Source organism: Octopus sinensis, linkage group LG25, assembly GCF_006345805.1.
Source record: "Octopus sinensis linkage group LG25, ASM634580v1, whole genome shotgun sequence".
Lineage (NCBI taxonomy): Eukaryota > Metazoa > Mollusca > Cephalopoda > Octopoda > Octopodidae > Octopus > Octopus sinensis.
This window is the reverse complement of record NC_043021.1, coordinates 10,562,214-10,584,378: the sequence shown is the minus strand read 5'-3', so window position 1 is coordinate 10,584,378 and position 22,165 is coordinate 10,562,214. Positions and strand designations below refer to the sequence as shown.

Genomic DNA, 22,165 nt, shown 5'->3' with positions numbered 1-22,165 from the left:
ACAATTAAATGACAGAAACAAATAAAATATATATAGATACACACAACATATATATATATATTATATATACACACACACACACCACATATATATATATATATATATATATATATATATATACACACACACACACACACACACACACCAGTTGTTTCTGCTAGAGATGCAATGCACTGAGTTGTTACTAATGAAGTTCATTGCGTAATCTCCTGTTACTTAGTCATTAGCTTAATCCCATTATATGCTCTGTACTTGATTAACACTTTATTTCGATGCATATGTGTACTGTGTTCTAACTTCAGATTATTAGCATTGCTATGCCTAAGCAAAACATTAAAATATATATATATATATATATATATATATATATATATAATATATATATATATATATATATATATAGTGGAAAATTGTATAAATGTTTAAATAGATGATGAGTAAAGCACCAGCATAGTTTCGATTACCTGTTGTTATCCATAGATTTATTGCAGGAACTTTGTAGTGGCAGTTGGGATAACAGTATTAAGTAAATAGCTGGAATGTATAATAGATTTTATTGGTACTATATATATCTATATATATATATATATATATATATTATATCCTATTGTATAGTGATAGTTTTATATATATATATATATTATAAACTCATATTGTATAGTTATATATACTATAAAATCATATTGTATAGTTTATATATATATATAAAATCATATTGTATATTTTTATATATAATCAATAAATCACATTGTATAGTTTTATATATATATATATAAAATCATATTGTATAGTTTATATATATATATATATATAAATAATATCATATTGTATAGTTTATATATATATATATATATATAATATATTGTATAGTTTATATATATATATATGATCATATTGTATAGTTTAAACCTACTACTGTGTGACAAATAACCGATATTTAGAACTTCACATGTGCTTCTGTTCACATATGTAAGTATTGTAATCGTATCCTATTGTTATGGAATCCAGATTGGAGTGTAGTACAGGCTATGTGTTGAAAAGGAAACAATACATTGACACTGTTTACAGGATATCACCTCACAGCCAATATATGTGAATTCAAGGTACATAAGACAGGGTGACTAATATAAAGAATATTTCATTGTTTTTGTTTTATATATATAAACAAACACAGGCGTGGCTGTGTGACAAAAAGCTTGCTTCTGGACCACATGGTTCCAGGTCCAGTCCCCACTGCATGATACCTTGGGCAAGTGTTTCTACTATGGCCTCAGGCCAACTAAAGCCGTGTGAGTGGATTTGGTAGACAGAAACTGAAAGAAGCCTTTCAGCGGCGAGCCAGCAGAGACGTTAGCACGTCGGGTGAAATGCTTAGCGGAATTTCGTCTGCAGTTACGTTCCGAGTTCAAATTCCGCCGAGGTCGACTTTGCCTTTCATCCTTTTGGGGTCGATAAATTAAGTACCAGTTACACACTGGGGTCGATACAATCGACTTAATCCATTTGTCTATCCTTGTTTGTCCCCTCTGTGTGTAGCCCCTTGTGGGCAGTAAAGAAATAAGAAACTGAAAGAAGCCTATCACACATACAAGAGTGTGTGTGTCTGTCTGTCTGTCCCCAACCACCGCTTGACAACTGTTGTTACTTTGTTTACATCCCTGTAAGTTAGCAGTTCAGTAGAAAAAGACTGATAGATTAAGTAATGGACTTCAAAAAAAAAAAAAGTACAGGGGTCGTTTCATTTCACTAAAAGTTCTTCAAGGTGGTAGCACAGTGAGGAACTCACACCTATACACACATTACAAGCTTCTTTAAGTTTCCATCAGAATCAGACTAGAGCTATTATAAAAGACACTCACCCAATGCGCTGTGAGGTGGTACTGAACTCACAACTACATGGTTGGGAAGGAAGCTTCTTAACCGCACAACCACATGCATATTCTTTTATTCTTTTGCTTGTTTCAGTCAGACTACAGCCATGCTGGGGCACTGCCTTAAGGGGTTTTAGTTGAACAAATCAATCCCAGGACTTAGTAATTATATCAGTCGCTTTGCTAAACTGCTAAGTTATGGGGATGTAAACACACCAAGATTGATTGTCAGGTGATAATGGGGGGATCAACACACATAAATATAAATACACACACACCACACACGAGCTTCTTTTAGTTTCCGTCTACCAAATCCACGCACCAAATCTAGCCTGAGGCTATAGTAGAAGATGCTTGCCCAAGGTGCCATGCAGTGGGACTGAACCAGGAGTTATGTGGTTGAGAAACAAGCACCTTACCACACACCCACACCTGCACCAACATATATATATATATATATATATATATATATACACACACACAATACATACATACATATATGTATATAACTTTTATCATTTATTCATTTCAGTCATTAGACTGGGGCCATACTGGGGCAGTGCCTTGGAGAAGTTTTTAATCAAATGAATTGACCCCCAGTACTTATTTTTTAAACCTGGTCTCTTTGGGCTGAACCACTAAGTTACAAAGACGTAAAAACACCAGGTGCCAAGCAGTTGGACTGAACCTGGGACCATGTGGTTTGGAAGCAAACTTCTTACCACATAGCCACGCCTGCAGCTATATATATATATATATATATATATATATATATATATATATTAATATAGAGAGAGAGGAGAGAGAGAGAGAGAGAGAAGGGGGGATAGAGAAAGAGAGAGATAGATGGACATTGAACAATGATATATATATATATATATATATATGTGTGTGTGTGTGTGTGTGTGGTTGTGTGTGTGTGTGTGTGTTGTTGTATATATTTTAGATGACACACAAACACATGAACCATAGAGAATAAAGGGAAAGAAAGAAAGCAAGTAACTTAAAGAGGTCAGAAGAGAACTATGTAGCCCCTTACAATGAGCATTGTGATTTGTGGGGTGAGGCAGAGTAAAGGTGGTTAATTCTGGTTAATTCACACATGCTCCATGTAACCATTATAGAGAGACTGGATAGATGGATGGATGGATGAATGCCTGAGAATGAATGAATGGAGGGAAGGAAGGATAGGCAGACAGACAGATAGAGACAGTGAGAAGGGTAGGTAGACAGAAAGTACTGACAGGTGGATTGAGAGGTATTGTATTTACTTTTTGCTTCATTGCTATGATAATGAAATACAAAAAAAAAAAAACTTTGACAAACAAGAGATAATTAGTTTATGAGGCAGACTATGTCCTTGTTAGTTGACATGTGAGAAATAGCAGCCAAAGTTTTAATAAATCACACCTTACTGTCTAAAAAAAAAGAAAAAAAAAAGAAAGATTGTAAATCAAGAAATACATCCAAGATGGGATTGGATGGTCATGACTGGAACACCTTTGATCATAGGTCTGCAGGACCAGAAATTTACCTGGGGTTAAACAACAGCCACCAAGACACTAACAGTGCTATATCTACTATTACAGAAGTTATGAAAAAGACAATGGAAACAGGGCGTATTTATTGACTTTGTTACTTTGTTGGCAAAAATGAAGACAGACTCAACTTGAACCCCTTCTGTCAGGGCTGAATTAGACAACGGCAACGAAGAGCTATAAGCAAAGAAAACATAAACACAAACGAAGACAAGCTCAAAAAACACCCACCTGGATTTAATTAGTTTACCTCGAAGCAGGAACTCGTAAGATCCATGTAAAAACAAGTGATACAAAAAAAAAAAAAGAATACCGAGGAAGTAGGTAGGCCGATGGAGGGGTTTTTATGTTTTTTTGTTATTGTTCTTTTCTTTTATTATTATTTTTTTCCCCCTGATTTGTCTGTGAGATAGATTCATTAAGGTAAGACAATACCTCAATCAGACTGATCCTACTTCACAATAATCCACATGCATTCTTAATAATAGTACTACCATTCCCGGCTGCAGCCAAAGTGCACATATGCACATACATGCGTATATATGTGTGTGTGTATGTGTGAATGTGTACATGTGTTTATCCATACAGAAGGCTGTACATCTCCTTCGATCTAATCTCCAGTCGGTGTAATTGAAAGAGGCGATGGATTACGCAGGAGTGAGGAGGTCTGTGGAGGCACGAGGTGAGTAAGCATGAACGAGTGAGACGGGGAGAAAAACGAGACAACACTGCTTGCTCCACTCCGAGTGGTGTTGTCGTAAGCCGGCAGCAGAGTAACATGTAGCATGCTGCACTCCACTGCCAAGGAAGCAAATGGTTGCCAAGGGCAACGCAGACAGCTGGAAGGCAAAGAGATAGATAGGGAGAGAGAGAAAGAGAGAGAGAGAAGTGCCTGTAGACTGTTGCACATGGCAAGCATTCTGCAAGTTATAAGCAATAGTTAAGTACACTATAGGGAACATCCAGAGCAGGCGGAATAGAATAAAGAGGTGTGTGTGTATACACAGAGTGTCAGGTGGCTTGTGGTGGACACACAGGATAGACAAACACTGTAAGTAAATCTAGAAGGGTGTATATATATATATGTATATTGTGTCATGTACATACATATCCACACATGTCAAAACTGAACATACGCACACTAATAACTTATTCTATGCTTACAATACAAACTCTTGTTCTCTCCCAACACACAGTGCAGACACACACACAGTTATCTGCATGTGCAGCCACACACACACACACACACACACACAGATAGATATGGACACAGACAAACACATATACACACAGATATGTATACATAATGTAAGAAAGAGAAAAGGAAAAAAATGAAAGAAATACACACACACACACACACACACACACACACACACACACACACACGTGTGCACTAATCCTTCAGTTTAATTTTTTCAATCAATTTTTAGCTTATGTCACTCTCTTCCGTCTGAGTGGTGGTGAGAGGAACAGCAAGATCAATACAGGAGTTGAAGCAGCAGTGAAGAGAGAAGAGGGAAAGAGGGTGAGGTGAACTGACTGCTACCACCACTGTCTCTCTCACTCTCTCTCTCTCCAAACAAGAGGACATGAATCACCCAAGACAATAAAGCAAACAGCTGATAGTTCTTTCTCCTTCACCTCCTGACAGTGATAGCTAATACCATGAGGATGGGGGTGGAAGTGGTGGTGGTGGTGGTAGTAGTGGTGGTGGTAGTAGTGGTTGTAGTAGTAGTAGTAGTATGCAGGGGTATATCAGAATTGCCCCCCCCTGCTCCACCTCCGCTTCGCCCTCAGATACAGAGGTGACCATGAATGAGGACAAAGGTGGTGGTGGTGGTGGTGGTAGTCTCATGTACAGTGTGTATGGAGGGGGATGGATCCCTGTAACCAAGCCTCCACACAGCATGGCCAAGAGTGTGAAGACAAGGGTGGAAGAGGGTTGGGTAGCCATTGTCAATCCACTCTTCCTCAAGTACACAGGGTGGCATGAACACAAGTTGAACAAGGGCTGGTTTCCTTGATGGTGGTGGTGATGGTGTAATTTTTTGAGTAAAGAGATCATTACCTACCACCCTGAAGTCCACAGGGTGGCCATGAATATGAGGTAAAGGGTGGATGGTAGAGGATGGCAAGGGAGGTAGGAGCGGTGGAGCACAGGTGATGGTGGATACATCCATGTTTGACAAGCAAAGGAAACAAAAATAGTGTTAAATAATTTTATGGGTGGATGGACATAAATGTGTTTGGTGATGGTGGTGGCAGTGTTATTGGTAGTATTAGTAATAGTGGTGGTAGGACAAGTGAAGTTAGCTGTAACAGTAGTGGTGTGTGCATGAGTGTATGTATAGGTATGTATGTGTGCCTAAGTGTATTATGTATGTTTTTGTATGCGTGCGTCTATATGTATTATGTTTGTGTTCATGTGAGTATGTATATTTGTATATGTGTGTGTATATAGATATGTTTATGTATCTGTGTATGTATTATGCATGTGTATGTCTGTTTATGTTTGTGTATGTATGTGTGGATTTGTGTGTGTGCAGTAAGTCGCTGGTAAAGGTTGTGTGTATGACGGGCTTCTTTCAGTTTCCATCTACCAAGTCCGCTTACAAGGCTTTGGTTGGCCTGAAAACACTTGTCCAAGATGCCATGTAGTGGGACTGAACCCGGAAGCATGTGGTTGGTAAGCAAGCTATTTACCACACAGCCAATCCTGCACCTATGCATATATATATATAGTAAAGATTATTTGCCAGTGAGGTCGACTTTGCTTTCATCCTTTCGGGGTCGATTAAATAAGTACCAGTTACGCACTGAGGTCTGAGGTCGATATAATCAACTTCATCCGTTTGTCTGTCCTTGTTTGTCCTCTCTGTGTTTAGCCCCTTGTGGGTAGTAAAGAAATAGGTAAACATACTCTAGAGTACAGTTACTGAATGTCGTCTCTTGTTGAAAGATTTACAAATAGTAATTTTCTATGTGTGTGTGTCTGTGTGTGTAAGGTATGGGACTGTGTGGCTGAGAGAAAAACCTATGCACTGAAAAAATGTAGGGAAAAGGAAGAAAAAAAAAGAGGGGAAAGGGGTTAGCTGGAAAGCAGAAACAAGGGGCATGGTGTGACAGGATTCAACAAACAGTTTGACTTTCAGGTGTTTTGTTAACAATGAAGGTGAGTAAGAAGAAAGGTGAGAAGGAAGTGGACAGAAAACCTGTAATAAATGAGAAAAGTGTTAACAGTGGCCATTCCACATTTCATTCTTTTATTCTATTACTTGTTTCAGTCACTTGACTGCGGCCATACTGGAGCACTGCCTTTTCAGTCAAACAAATCGACGCCCTGGACTTATTCTTTGTAAGTCTAGTACTTATTCTATAAGGGTGTCTTTTGCCAAACCACTAAGTCACAGGGATGTAAACACACCAACATAAGTTGTCAAGCGATGGTGAGGGGTCAAACACAGACACACAAACACATACATACATATATATACATACACATACATACATATATAGATATACATACATAGATATACATACATACACATATACATACATATACACATACATAAATACTTTATATATATATATATATGCATGCAACAGGCTTCTTTCAGTTTCCATCTACCAAATCCACTCACAAGGCTTTGGTCAGCCTGAAGCTATAGAAGAAGACACTTGCCCAAGGTGCCACACAGTGGAACAGAGCCTGGAACCATGTGGTTGGGAAGCAAGCTTCTCACCGCACAGCCATATATAGATCTTTTTTATTTGTTTCATTTGTTTGAAGGGAGAGGCACAGGAGTGGCTGTGTGGTAAGAAGTTTGCTTTCCAATCGTGTGGCCCTGGGTTCGGTCCCACTAAGTGACAACTCAGATCTCAGGCAGGTGTCTAGTATTACAATAGCCCATCCAAAACTTTGTGAGTGGATTTGGTAGCCGGAAACTGAAATAAGCCTGTCATCTCCTTGTCTTGACATTGCTTGATAGATGTAAATGAGTGCCACTGTCATACAAGCAGTGTCATTCATTTCCAATATTCTAGGAGAACGTGTCTGGCCAAGGGGATATTCATTTACATGCCACAGTAATTTGACTGTGGCCATGCTGGAGCGCTGCCTTAAAGAAATCGACCCCAGGACTTGTTCTTTTTAAGCCAAGTACTTATTCTCTTTTACCGAACCACTAAGTTACTGGGACATAAACATGCCACCATCGGTTGTCAAGTGATGGTGGGGAGACAGACAAAGACATACATAAATATGTATCATCATCATCATCATCATTTAACGTCCGCTCTCCATGCTAGCATGGGTTGGACGGTTCAACTGGGGTCTGGGGAGCCCGAAAGCTGCACCAGTCCAGTCAGATCTGGCAGTGTTTCTACAGCTGGATGCCCTTCCTAACGCCAACCACTCCAAGAGTGTAGTGGGTGATTTTATGTGCCACCGACACAGGTGCCAGACGAGGCTGACAAACGGCCACGCTCGGATGGTGTTTTTATGTGCCACCGACACAGGTGCCAGACGAGGCTGGCAGACGGCCACGCTCGGATGGTGTTTTTATGTGCCACCGACACAGGTGCCAGACGAGGCTGGCAGACGGCCACGCTCGGATGGTGTTTTTATGTGCCACCGACACAGGTGCCAGACGAGGCTGGCAGACGGCCACGCTCGGATGATGTTTTTATGTGCCACCGACACAGGTGCCAGATGAGGCTGGCAAACGGCCACGATCGGATGGTGCTTGTTACGTGCCCACAGCACGGAGGCCAGTCGATGCGGTACTGGCTACGGCCACGTTCGGATGGTTTTCTTATGTGCCACGTGCCACCGGCACTGGTACCACAAAGATACAAATTCCATTGATGTTCATCTATTTTGATTTGTTTTGATTTGATTTGATTTTCACTTGCCTCAACAGGTCTTCACAAGTGTCACAAGAAGGAAGGTATGCACAGGTGGACTGACTACGTCCCAGGTAGGGGCCATGGGTTATGGCCTGACTAGTCTTGCCGGGTCTTCGGATGGTGTTTTTATGTGCCACCGACACAGGTGCTAGATGAGGCTGGCGAACGGCCACGATCGGATGGTGTTTTTCATGTGCCCACCGCACTGACTACGGCACTGATGGATTTCTTGTGTGCCACAGGCACTGGTACCACAAGATACAAATTCCATTGATGTTCATCTATTTTGTCTATTTTGATTTGATTTGATTTGATTTTCACTTGCCTCAACCGGTCTTCACAAGTGTCACAAGAAGGAAGGAAGGTATGCACAGGTGGACTGACTAGTCTTGCCGGGTCTTCGGAAGGTATTTTTATGTGCCACCGACACAGGTGCCAGATGAGGCTGGCGAACGGCCATGATCGGATGGTGTTTGTTACGTGCCCACAGCACGGAGGCCGGTCGATGCGGAACTGGCTACGGCCACGTTCGGATGGTTCTCATGTGTGCCACCGGCACTGGTACCACAAAGTGTGTGCCACCGGCACTGGTACCACAAAGATACAGATTCCATTGATGTTCATCTATTTTGATTTGTTTTGATTTGATTTTCACTTGCCTCAACAGGTCTTCACAAGTGTCACAAGAAGGAAGGAAGGTATGCACAGTGGACTGACTACGTCCAGGTAGGGGCCATGGGTTATGGCCTGACTAGTCTTGCCGGGTCTTCGGATGGTGTTTTTATGTGCCACCGACACAGGTGCTAGATGAGGCTTCCCACAGCACGGAGGCCAGTCGATCGTACGGTTTGACGGCCACGTTCGGATGGTTTTCTTGTGTGCCACAGGCACTGGTACCACAAAGATACAAATTCCATTGATGTTCATCTATTTTGATTGATTTTCACTTGCCTCAGCAGGTCTTCACAAGTGTCACAAGAGAGGAAGGTATGCACAGGTGGATCGACTACGTCCCAGGTAGGGCCACGGGATATGGCCTGACTAGTCCTGCCGGGTCCTCTCATGCACAGCACACTTCCATAGGACTCGGTCTTCAGTCATTTCCTTGGTGAGACCTAAAGTTCGAAGGTCGTGTTTCACCACCTCGTCCCCAGGTTTTCCTGGGTCTACCTCTTCCACAGGTTCCCTCAACTGCTAGGTTGTAGCACTTTTGCACACACAACTATCTTCAGCCATTCTCGTCACATGACCATACCAGCGCAGCCGTCTCTCTTGCACACCACAACTGGCACTTCTTAGGTTCAACTTTTCTCTCAAAGTACTTACACTCTGACGATTATGAACACTGACATTACACATCCATCGGAGCATACTGGCTTCATTTCTTGCAAGCTTACGCATATCCTCAGCTGTCACGGCCATGTTTCACTACCATGTAGCATGGCTGTACGTACACACGCATCATAGTCTGCCTTTTACTCTTAGCGAGAGACCTTTTGTCACCAGCAGGGGTAAGAGCTCTCTAAACTTTGCCCAGGCTATTCTTACTCTAGCAGTTACACTTTCAGCACACCCCCCCCCGCTACTGACTTGGTCTCCTAGGTAGCGGAAGCTATCAACTACTTCTAGTTTGTCTCCCTGGAACGTGGTAGAAGTTGGACTCTGCACATTTCCAGTGTTTATTTCTCCTGAGCATCTGCCACAGACAAAAACTATTTTCTTAGTTAGCCTTCCTTTGACATTGCTGCACCTCTTATGTGTCCATAGCTTACACTTGGTGCACCTTATAGAGTTTCTACCTACACCTTTTTTACAGATCGAGCAGGGCCATCTACCTGAAGTCGTTTGTGGTTGGTCCACCTTCCTACTTATTAGGACTTTGGTTTTGGCTAGGTTGATTCTAAGGCCCTTCGATTCTAATCCTTGTTTCCACACCTGAAACTTCTCCTCCAGTTCTGATAGTGACTCAGCAATTAGAGCAAGGTCATCAGCATATAGGAGCTCCCAGGGGCATCCTGTCTTAAATTCTTCCATTATTGCCTGGAGGACTATGATAAATAGGAGGGGGCTGAGGACTGAACCTTGGTGGACCCCAACCTCTACCCGGAATTCTTCACTGTACTCGTTGCCACCCTCACCTTACTAGCTGCGTCTCTGTACATGGCTCGCACAGCTCTCACTAACCATTCATCTATCCCTAGTTTCCTCATTGACCACCAGATAAGGGATCGGGGGACCCTGTCAAAGGCTTTCTCTAAGTCAACAAAAGCCAAGTACAAGGGCTTACCTTTGGCTAGGTATTTCTCCTGCAGCTGTCTTACCAGGAATATAGCATCAGTAGTACTTTCCCTGGCACGAACCCAAACTGCATATCATCTAAGCTAACTCTCTCTCTAATTAACTGGGCTATAACCCCTCCGTAACCTTCATTACCTGATCCAACAGCTTGATGCCCCTGTAGTTATATGTATCTAGGGCATCGCCTTTACCTTTGTAGCAGTTGACTATTATGCTGCTACACCAGTCATTGGGTATGACTCCTTCGTGTATCACCTGGTTAACTATACGGGTGACTATGCTATAGCCGACACTACCAGATATTTTGAGCATCTCTGCAGTAATTCCTGATGGGCCTGGGCTTTCCCTGTCTTCATGCTTCTAATTGCCTTAGCTACCACGGAACTATCAACTCGGATAGCTGGTCCCTCTGTTGGGTCAACATTCGGCAGACTCTCTTTATCCCATTCATTTTCCTCATTCAGCAACCTTTCATAGTGGCGTCTCCAAGCTTCTCTCTTTGCATCCTCATTTAACGCAATGAACCATCCTCCATGCGAACACATTTCTCTCCTACCACATCTCGATTCTCTCTCACACACTGTCTTGCAACACGAAATACCTCAAGTCTTTCATCCTCACGGCGCAGGACATTGGCAAATTTTCTTTTATCTGCTTCCCCTCTGGCTAGATAGACCTGTCTCCTAGCTTCCTTCTGGCAGTCTGATACACTTCCCTGCTACCACCGTTCTTCCAGCCTTCCAGCCTGTTTCTTTCTTTGTCTAATAGCCCTATCAACAATATTGTTCCACCACCATGTTATTTTGGGTCTTAAGGGGACTTTGCACCAGCCACAGATCTCGTCAGCGGCTTTCAGCAGGTTGTCCCTCAGAAACGTCCAGTTGTCTTCTACCCCATGTGTAGCTATACCCCCTTCCACTTCGTCAAAGGCTTCAAGTAACATATCTCTAAATCTCTGTCCATTCGCAGGGTCTTTAAGCTTCCAGACCTTTCTTCTCCATGTTGGTCGTCTTCTAGTCGCCCTCTTAGTCCTGATCCTAAAGTCACTAACTACCAGTCTATGTTGTGGGGTGCATTCTTCGCCCGGGAAGGTTTTGGCATTTATAAGCAGCCATCTTTCCCTTTTTCTGGCGAGGATGTAGTCGATTTGGCTAGCATGCCGGCCCGATCGGTAGGTGACCATTGGCGGTGCGGAGAAGGGAGGCTGGTATGCATGGGTGACTGCTGGTCTTCCATAAACGACCTTGTCTGGACTTGTGCCTCGGAGGGTAACTTTCTAGGTGCAATCCCATGGTCAGTCATGAGTAAAGGGGATCTTTACCCTTATAGTCTAGTCTCCCGGCTAGGTGGAACTCTCCAGCTCTGTAAGGCAGTCCACTTATATGAAGGCCACTACAATGTAAAACCAACAGCATGCTGGACACCGTTGCCCTTGTGGCCCACTGTGCCACTGTGGTCAGACTTCCAAGTGGGATTGGAATGAGTGACTGACTCCCATTTTAAAACCATTTTGCATATATAATGGGCTTCTTTCAGTTTCCATCTACGAAATCCACTCACGAGACTTTGGTCAGCCCGAGGCTGTAGTACAATACACTTGCCCTTGGTGCCACACACACTGGGACTGAACCCAGAACCATGTGGTTGGAAAGTAATCTTCTTACCACACAGCCATGCCTACACCTATATCAGCTTGCTTGGAAACAGGTGAGGGTTGGCAACAGGAAGAGCACCCAGTCATAGAAAATCTACCTCAATAAATTCCATCCGAACCATGCAAGAAAAGAAAAGTGTGCATGGCAATGACGATGAATCATTACGGGTCACCAAAGAACAAATTTCTACTTCACCACATTTATGATAATCATAATTAGGACAGACTGTCTGAACTTATTTCTAAACAAATATCATAAGATTATTTGAAAAGCAACAAATTTTTCTTTACATTGGATTTTTTTTTTTTTCTGTGACACAACAACAAAAGACAAACAGACACACAACACACAAGCAACTCCATACATAGAGAGTTCTGCCAGCTCGCCACCTTAACGACTCTAAACATTAGCAAGACATTTGATTAAGCTACAAAATACTGAATTTTAAACTCTGACAAATAGCAGAAGGTGGTAGGGAAATAGATCCAGAACCAAAGGAAAACTCCTCTCGTTAACCAACTGAATGAGAACTTCTACTAGGTTTTTAGTAGATATGGCCATTGGATGACTCACAACCAATTCTTCCGCTGCCACAACCACAGCAACTACTATGAAGTGAGAATGTAATTTTTTCATAACGCCAAAGGGATTGGCAGAGAAATAGATTTTTCCTGAGCTGATTAGACTATGATGATGGCAGTTCCTGTGTGTCTAAGGACCATGACGAACAGTGCCACACCTTCAAGTGGCTTTGTAAATTAATCATTGATGCTGCAGGGCTTGTCTCCCAGCCAGTGCAAAATGGTTTTAAAATGGGAGTCAGTCACTCATTCCAATCCCACTTGGAAGTCTGACCACAGTGGCACAGTGGGCCACAAGGGCAACGGTGTCCAGCATGCTGTTGGTTTTACATTGTAGTGGCCTTCATATAAGTGGACTGCCTTACAGAGCTGGAGAGTTCCACCTAGCCGGGAGACTAGACTATAAGGGTAAAGATCCCCTTTACTCATGACTGACCATGGGATTGCACCTAGAAAGTTACCCTCCGAGGCACAAGTCCAGACAAGGTCGTTTATGGAAGACCAGCAGTCACCCATGCATACCAGCCTCCCTTCTCCGCACCGCCAATGTTATCCAAGGGAAAGGCAAAAGCTGATACAGCTTGGTACCAGTGACATTGTAACTGATTTCTACAGCTGAGTGAAATGGAGCAACAGGAAAAATAAAGTGTCTTGCTCAAGAATACAACACAGCCCAGTCCAAGAATCGAACTTACCACTTCATGATTGTGAACCCGATGCTCTAACCATTGAGCCAGCATCACTTGAACTCTTTTACTATGATCTTCTCCCTCAGAGAATGACTTGTTCATAAACGGTGAGATAAAATAAATATCCTTTCATTATTATTATTATTATTATTATTGTTCAGGTCACTGCTTGGAATCGAACTCGGAATCTTGGGGTTAGTAGCCCGCGCTCTTAACCACTACACCATATGCCCGGAGGGTATATAAGCCGAAACGTTGTGTTAACTACAAACAAGATGAGGACAAATATCCATCGAAAATATCCTTTCAGTTTACCCTTGAGCCTTTCTAAACCTGCCTGTCTCACACACACACACACAACATAATCAAGCTGTTGAGGCATCCTCCACATTAAAAGCTATAAATATCCTGAGTGGCACAAAGGTGTCATCCACCAAGAGTAGGGAATCACCAAGAAATGATGGACGCATGCTACTAGGCTGGCATTGTATGTAATCAGCTCATGTTTTGATACTGATTTACAATAAGGAAACAAATGTTTATGGTCTTAGAACAGGTCAAATATGTCCCAAACATATAGGAACTGATTTAAATGTTGTATGAGAGTGAAGTTAAGGTATAATTATTTCTCGTCTATTTAATGACACTTTCAGTGAAACACATGTCTCACACAGCTACACTCACACAACACAGCTCTTTGTGATGTTAACAATAGCCCCACTGTCCTACTACTACCGTAACTTTACCCTTCTACCACCAAAGAAGACACACTGTTTAACAATATTAGCAGCAGCAGCAATGACAATAGAGTTATCCACTATTTTCTCTCATGATAAAAGGGGCAGTTACCAGGATGAAAACATATCAATTGTATATCAAGTGTTTGTATACTTTATGAAATATAAAAGATTGTGTGTGTGCATGTGTTTGTGTGTGTGTGTGTGTGTGTGTGTGTGTGTGTGTGTGTGTGTGTGTGTGTGTGTGTGTGTGTGTGTGTGGTTATGGCTGTGGGGTCACGGAGTTCAATTTGCAAGCACGTGGTTCTGATCTCTATATGACTATGGGAAAAGCGAAACAACAGCTAGTGCCGGAAAAGAATACTGCAGGCTACTAAACAGAGAATAGTAGGAAGGAAACCCAGATTGAAACAGAAGCACCATGCAGGTACTTTTGATGGTCTTTGTGGCCAGGTGATATATAAAACAGTTCAGGGGTAAGAAGATCACCCAAAGGCTCTGAGTTCAATCTCTACAAAAGGTAGCATTTTGAAAACAGCAGAAGGACATCTTATGGGTCATGACCTAAGTGGGCCCAACCCCCTTAGAGTCTCAAGAACTAATGAGCTGAAACACTTGTTTGACGAGAGTCCTTCCCCTGAAGATTGTTCCTGCTATTCACTGGCCCCGTAAGGAGTTGCCACTTACTCCAGTGAGTGCACAATGAGAGCAAATATCCACCACGATAAACTCAGGATGCCTAATTCTTTGTAAGTGGAATTTAGGTGGAAACAGCGCCTCTATTTATTGATTGATTGATCAGTCCTACTGCATGGCATCTTGGGCAAGTGTCTTCTACTATAGCCTCTGGCCGACCAAAGCCTTGTGAGTGGATTTGGTAGACGGAAACTAAAAGAAGCTCATCATAGATATGTATATGTGTGTGTATGTTTCTTTGTGCATGTGTGTGTGTCACTCACCACAACTCGACAACAGTTGTTGCTGTTTACATCCCTATAACTTAGTGGTTCGGCAAAAGAGACCAATAGAGTAAGTACCAGGCTTCAAAAAATAAGTACCAGGGTCTATACATCTGATTAAAATTTTAAGGTGATGTCCCCAGCATGGCTGCAGTCAAATGACAGAAACAAGTGAAAAAGATAAAAAAAGACATAATGTAAATAGATGTTGGTATGCAACAGAAATTTAAACTGACCTGGTCTCTGACATTCTTGACGTAAGGGTCTAAATCGATGAAAAGGTCATGGCCCTGATGAAAGTATGTATTCTGAGCATTCATGAAAGATAACATCTGCAATAAAAAATGCAAAAGTTTAGAGATAAACATTTGTGATGGCTGATGAAATATTCATATCAATCGTTAGTATTGGGTTGTCCGGAAAGAGTCAAATTTAATATCTTTTTAAATTTAAAAGGGACCAATAAATCAAAAGGGGTCTCAATGATTTTAAAAGAGCTACACTAGATTAAAAAAAAAAAATTCAGACAAGTAAAAAAAAAGTAAAAAATTACTTTATCTACTATCTTTCATTTGTTTCGGTCCTTTGACTGTGGCCATGCTGGAACACCACCTTCAAGGTTTTGTTTTTTTAGTTGACTAAATCAACTGCAGGACTTATTCTTTGTAAGCCTAGTACTTATTCTATCTATCTCTTTTGCTGAACCACTAAGTTATGGGGACGTAAACAGCAACACCAGTTGTCAAGCGGTGGTGGGTACAAACACAGACACAGGTGGAGAATACATATGCCATGGAAACTTTGCTAACCATGTGGTTTCGGGTTCAGTCCCACGACACGACACCTTGGGTAAATGTCCTCCACAACTGCCTCAGGTTCACCAAAGTCTTGTGAGCTGATTTGGAAGATGGAAAATGAAAGAAACTTGTCGTGTGTGTGTGTGTCACCACTGCCTGACAACCTGTGTTAGTTTGGTTACATCCTCATAACTTAGCAGTTCAGCAAAAGAGATTGACATAATAACCACCAAGCTTAAAAGGAAATAAATACTAGGTTGATTTATTCAACTAAGCCCTTCAAGGCAGTGCCCCAGCATGGCCACAGTTTAATGACAAAAAGTAAAAAAATAAAACTATATACTGACACAAACACAGTTCAATACTCAAATTACAGATAAAAATCAATCAATACAGTTTATATACTCACAGTTTCTAAGACATCAAATCGTTTCTTCAATCGCAGAACATTGATCTGGAATACATAATAATTAAAATGCTCGTCATTTATACTACACACAATAAAGAGTGCTTAATAAACAAAATATAATACCCAGACGCAATGCACAGCAAGTAATTAATATATAACGACTTCACACAATGCATAGAGAAGAATTAATATAAAAATAACAACACAAGATGAACAGACGCAGGAGTGGCTGTGTGGTAAGTAGCTTGCTTACCAACCACATGGTTCCGGGTTCATTCCCACTGCATGGCACCTTGGGCAAGTGTCTTCTACTATAGCCTCGGGCCGACCAAAGCCTTGTGAGTGGATTTGGTAGACGGAAACTGAAAGAAGCCCGTTGTATATATATATATGTATATGTATTTGTGTTTCTCCCCCCAGCATCGTTTGACAACCGATGCTGGTGTGTTTACGTCCCCGTAACTTAGCAGTTCGGCAAAAAAGACCGATAGAGTAAGTACTAGGCTTACAAAGAATAAGTCCTGGGGTCGATTTGCTCGGCTAAAGGCGGTGCTCCAGCATGGCCGCAGTCAAATGACTGAAACAAGTAAGTAAAGTAAAGAATGTTTAAAACACCATGGTTACACACACTCAAACACACTCTTTCAAATTATTATCACGACAATATACTACGCTAGGTGTAGCTGTGTGGTAAGAAGGTCGTTGGCTTGGTGAAGAGAGGCCAGTATGCATGACCGACTGCTTGTCTTCCATAAACAACCTTGCCTGGACTTTCTAGGTACAATCCTGTGGTCATTCATAACTGAAGGGGGTTTTTACCCTTTTGACAGAATAATCTGAATGCTAAAGGGATAATAATGAATTATTTTACTAAACAAACAACGGCAGTAATTTTATTCAGCTGAATACATGTCATTGATTGGTTGAAATTACCGAAATACGACAACTTTAACACGAAATAACTTTGTAAATAGAAACTTTTCTCAACAACGCTAGGAGTAAAAGATGTTTTATATGACACATTCTACCAGTATACGCAGTTTCAAAGTGTTTAGTTACAAAAATTTAATTTATCGCTCTGCCGATGAAAGTGAAGGGATCTGTTAAAAAGTCCCAAAAAACATGATAGAAAACCTAGGTCTTTACTCTGTCACACTTACAGATATGTGGTTGAGATTAGCCAGGAAAAGACATCAAACTTACACAAAGGTCATTTGTACACCAGCAGAAATACATATGCAAATACAAATATTTGTAGGAATGTTTAACCCACAGTAATATAATAGATAAATAATATGGATTACGTAATGTCTACATTTGGAATTACAAGAGAGTAAGAGAGGAAAAATAAGGATTATGTGAGGAAATGATAAAGGGGAGAGAGAGAGAGTTGAGGGGAAAGGAGAAAGGGGCATGAGAGAGAGGTAAAAGATAGGGAGAAGTGAAGAGCAGAAAGGGAGAGGTGGTGGGTAGGAGGGGAGGTGTGCAAAAGTAGGAGGTGGGAGACGCGAAAAGTAGGAGGTGGGAGACGCGAAAAGTAGGAGGTAGGAGACGCGAAAAGTAGGAGGTGGGAGACGCGAAAAGTAGGAGGTGGAGACGCGAAAAGTAGGAGGTGGGAGACGCGAAAAGTAGGAGGTGGGAGACGCGAAAAGTAGGAGGTGGGAGACGCGAAAAGTAGGAGGTGGGAGACGCGAAAAGAAGGAGGTGGGGTACGCGAAAAGTAGGAGGTGGGGTACGCGAAAAAGTAGGAGGTGGGGTACGCGAAAAAGTAGGAGGTGGGGGACGCGAAAAGTAGGAGGTGGGGGACGCGAAAAGTAGGAGGTGGGGGACGCGAAAAGTAGGAGGTGGGGGACGCGAAAAGTAGGAGGTGGGGGACGCGAAAAGTAGGAGGTGGGGGACGCGAAAAGTAGGAGGTGGGGGACTCGAAAAGTAGGAGGTGGGAGACGCGAAAAGTAGGAGGTGGGAGACGCGAAAAGTAGGAGGTGGGAGACGCGAAAAGTAGGAGGTGGGAGACGCGAAAAGTAGGAGGTAGGAGACGCGAAAAGTAGGAGGTAGGAGACGCGAAAAGTAGGAGGTAGGAGACGCGAAAAGTAGGAGGTAGGAGACGTGGAAAGTAGGAGAGGAAGATAAAGAGAGAAGAGAAAGATGAAGAGAGATGAGTAGTAGAGAAAAAGGAAGAAGTGATGCTAAAACTCAATTGTAAGTAGCATGATGATTTGTAGTTACCTGGTACACATAGTCCAAAGAATTGTGTGCAAAAGCAGAACTCATAGCTATCAATCCATTTGTTGCATCCTCACATTCCTGAGGTTTGCTGCGAAGGGCATTAGAGTTTTTTATCAAGGCATTGTCCATCTCATCACTGATTTTCTCAAAATATTTCTTTGCTTCTTTCACTTTTCTGATATCTCTAAAGAAAGATAAGGGATGGAAAAACAGACAAATTAGCCAAGGAAAAATGATAAGTCTACCCATTTACATTCAGTTACTGGAAATTTCATTCTTCCCTGCTAGAGCTATGCTCCCTTTTGAGGATAAATCTAAAGAAAACTTCAAACACATTTAGCTGAATACTTGGTCCCAAAATCATTCTCAAAAAGTTCTGAAGTCAGGCTTCATCAAGTAGGGTCTAGAGAATTCATGGATGTCCATGGTTAATGTTAAATAGTGAAACATCCAGAATCAGTGATTGGGTCTGTTTAGCAAGCTTGGTTCACTTCTTGGCAATAGACTGGTATGTGGATTGAATATTAAAACAAAATTAGAAACATCTCAAAAATCAGTATCAACCCCCAAATTTCATAATCTTCCTAAAACATACAAACATGTAGATACATAGAAACAACCCCATGTGCACATGCACTCACACACATGTATACACACACACACACATATATATACATACACAAATCTAAATGCAAAATTACTTACTGTTTTATAAAATTGTTAATATTTTTGCAAACAGATCTGTTTGCTTGGTCCATCAACATCTGAAAATAAAGAAATAGAGGAGTTTGAGGAAGAAGAGGAATAATATCTAAACCAGAATGACTGACATAAAATAATGTTTAATGATGAAAGAACAATGAAAGCTATAAATGTTGTTCCAAGCTTTTAACATCATCACCATCCGCTTGATTAAGCTGTCTTTCGAAAGAATAGGGTAAGAGAGCCCTGAGCTCCCTACTAGACTTATTTACTGTAAGGGCTTAAGGTTGAAGATGCCCTTCTCCTAACCTTCCCTGGCTGCTAAACCTAGACTGCCCACCTAAATAAATTGCTGATGTAGCCAAGGACAAACAGTGCTTTCTCCTAGAGACATGCCTAGACAAAAGCTAAGGGGTGCTTCACTCAGAGCATGATGAGCATCAACCAGGAATTCCTAAGTCCCCACACTATTGCAAGTTGGTTGTTGACCCTACATTAAGTTCATCCATCCTTTCAAAAGAAGTATTTTTGTCCTGCTGGATTTCTAGCAATCCTCCTCATTAACAAAAAGCTAAGGCTGTAGGAAAAGTGTAGAAGACTATAGTTTATAACTTGTTTTAAAATATTTTATGTACAAAAGAAAATTATGAATGACAGTTTATTCAAGACACTAAGTATTAGTCTGGATTTTCGTTCTTGTGTTTGGTTTGCAAGATTCTAGTTGTCCCCGAGAGGGCATCTCACTAAAGAGGCCATGAATGCGACGAAAGGACTTGGACAAACACAACTAATTGACGGAATGATTTGTCAAACAATCCATTAGTTTGTTGGTTAAGTAGCTACCAATTGACAAATAATAAAGAAGTGAAATTGAAAGAGCGTATGTGATTATCATTATTGGCGTAATGGTCCTCCCAAAATACAACAAAATATTAAATTAGATTTTACGAAATCACATTTACAGTACCCCAATATGCTGCGACACTAAGATTCTCTGATGCTAATTAGAACCATTACTACAGGTTTGTTTTGTATAATTCTAATACTTAAGGGGAGATAACCCCCAACGCTTATCTAATGTTAAAGCATATCTAAGAAAGATAACTCCAAACTTTTTCGTTATTGTATTTGGTTGGCGAAATTCGTCATGTAAGTCTGTTATATTAAAATAAATTTTGTGGTAAGGGAGAGTCATTACGCCAATACTAGTAACACAAGCACTCATTCAATACCTCTCCTTTATTATCAGTAAATTGGTTAAATTAATCGATCGTTTGTTTAACTCGTTGGCTAAACAGCCGTTTGATATTGTTTTTGTTTTTCATTGGGCATTTGGTTGCCATTTGCAACCTTTTCAACTGGACTTTCATGAAAAACGGAAATAAAACAAACGACAGACTGTTTAACCAACACGTTAAACAAATGATCGATTAATTTAATCAACTGACTGATAATAAAGGAGTAGAACTGAACTAGTGCATCCATCATTTGTTGGTATTTTTTAGGGTCATCACAGGCAACCTTCCAAGCAGTGTACTACACAAACCCCTATCTCTGCAAGATACTTTTACAATGGAAGTAATTACAATGGTTTCTTATAGTGTTACTTTTTTTTTTTTTTGCTAATTATTTATAAGTAACTAGCAGTATCGCCCGGCGTTGCTCGGGTTTGTAAGGGAAATAACTATATAAGCATTTTTAGAGAGTTATAGCCAAAAAATAGCAAAAAAATGCATTAAAAATGGAAAAAAAATGATGGTAAATTTTTTTTTAATCGTTGACTCATCGTAGACATTTTTAGAGAGTTACTTCCCTTATATAATAGCGAAAAAATGCATTAAATTGTAAAAAAATTATGGTAAATTTTTTTTTAAATCGTAGACTCATCGTAGACGTGCACTAATACCCAGAAGGGCTCGATATGAATCACGACTATAAGATACCCGGTTTTGGTTAAACTGCACCGCAAAATGTGGGAGTAGTTAGGAATCTAAATCGTAGGAGACAGACACACAACTTCACTTTTATATATAAAGATAAAAGTCTACAAATCTATATATGTTTAATTAACCAATCCAAAATAAAGTAATTTATTTGTACTTACTGAAAAATATTTCATCACTTCTGTCATAGCATCAGCAAAACGGGTCAGGGATTTCTGGTAAAAGATTAAAACAAATCATTGAATATTGTGTGTTATTTTCCTTTCGTTTTGAAATCAAATCAAAATAGTACAAACACAACACTGACTTACCAGACACTGATCATTCAAAGCCTCTTATAAGTCACACTAATTTACAAACAGAAACTTCGAATTCTCAAGGCTGCCAGACAGCTTTACAGGTACCTTGCACAGGCTAGTATCTTGAACTATTTAACACGGTATTAACCCTTTTGTTACCATATTTCTGTTGAGATGCTCTGTGTTTCTTCCAATTGATTTTAAATATAACAAAGAATTAGTAAAATAATTTAGTTTATCATTAAACTAGTGGTAGGAACAAATTGTGACTAAGGTTTGGTCGAAGATTTTAATTCAGAACTTTTGAAAATAAGACATTTGTACTACAGAGCCAGAGGCGGTTTCAGCCGGTTGGTATCAGAAGGGTTAATCAACTTATATTGTTTATACTAATGTACAGGTACTTATATTTCATTTGATTATTTAACCCTTTCACTGCAAAATTTAATTTCAAGGTTATTTCAGTAACAGGGTCAAATATCTACCAAAAAACAGAATTGGTGTTTTCTGCAAATTATGTTGCTTCAACAGACTTGACATATCTCAACAGAAA

At 40.7% G+C, this 22,165-nt stretch overlaps 1 protein-coding gene across 5 annotated transcripts in view; it reads right to left on the bottom strand.

Annotated features, from left to right (window-relative positions):
• The window catches only part of LOC115224576 (arf-GAP with coiled-coil, ANK repeat and PH domain-containing protein 2-like), a 310,532-nt gene that overhangs the window by 153,222 nt on the left and 135,145 nt on the right, over window positions 1-22,165 (bottom strand). For all 5 annotated transcript variants that reach the window (XM_036513288.1, XM_036513289.1, XM_036513290.1 and 2 more), the window contains exons 6-10: window positions 21,475-21,528; window positions 19,374-19,432; window positions 18,669-18,852; window positions 16,443-16,487; window positions 15,473-15,568 (exon numbers count right to left, since the gene is read on the bottom strand). In XM_036513288.1, coding sequence (XP_036369181.1) covers window positions 15,473-15,568; window positions 16,443-16,487; window positions 18,669-18,852; window positions 19,374-19,432; window positions 21,475-21,528 — 438 coding nt within the window. The remainder of the gene's footprint in view (window positions 1-15,472; window positions 15,569-16,442; window positions 16,488-18,668; window positions 18,853-19,373; window positions 19,433-21,474; window positions 21,529-22,165) is intronic.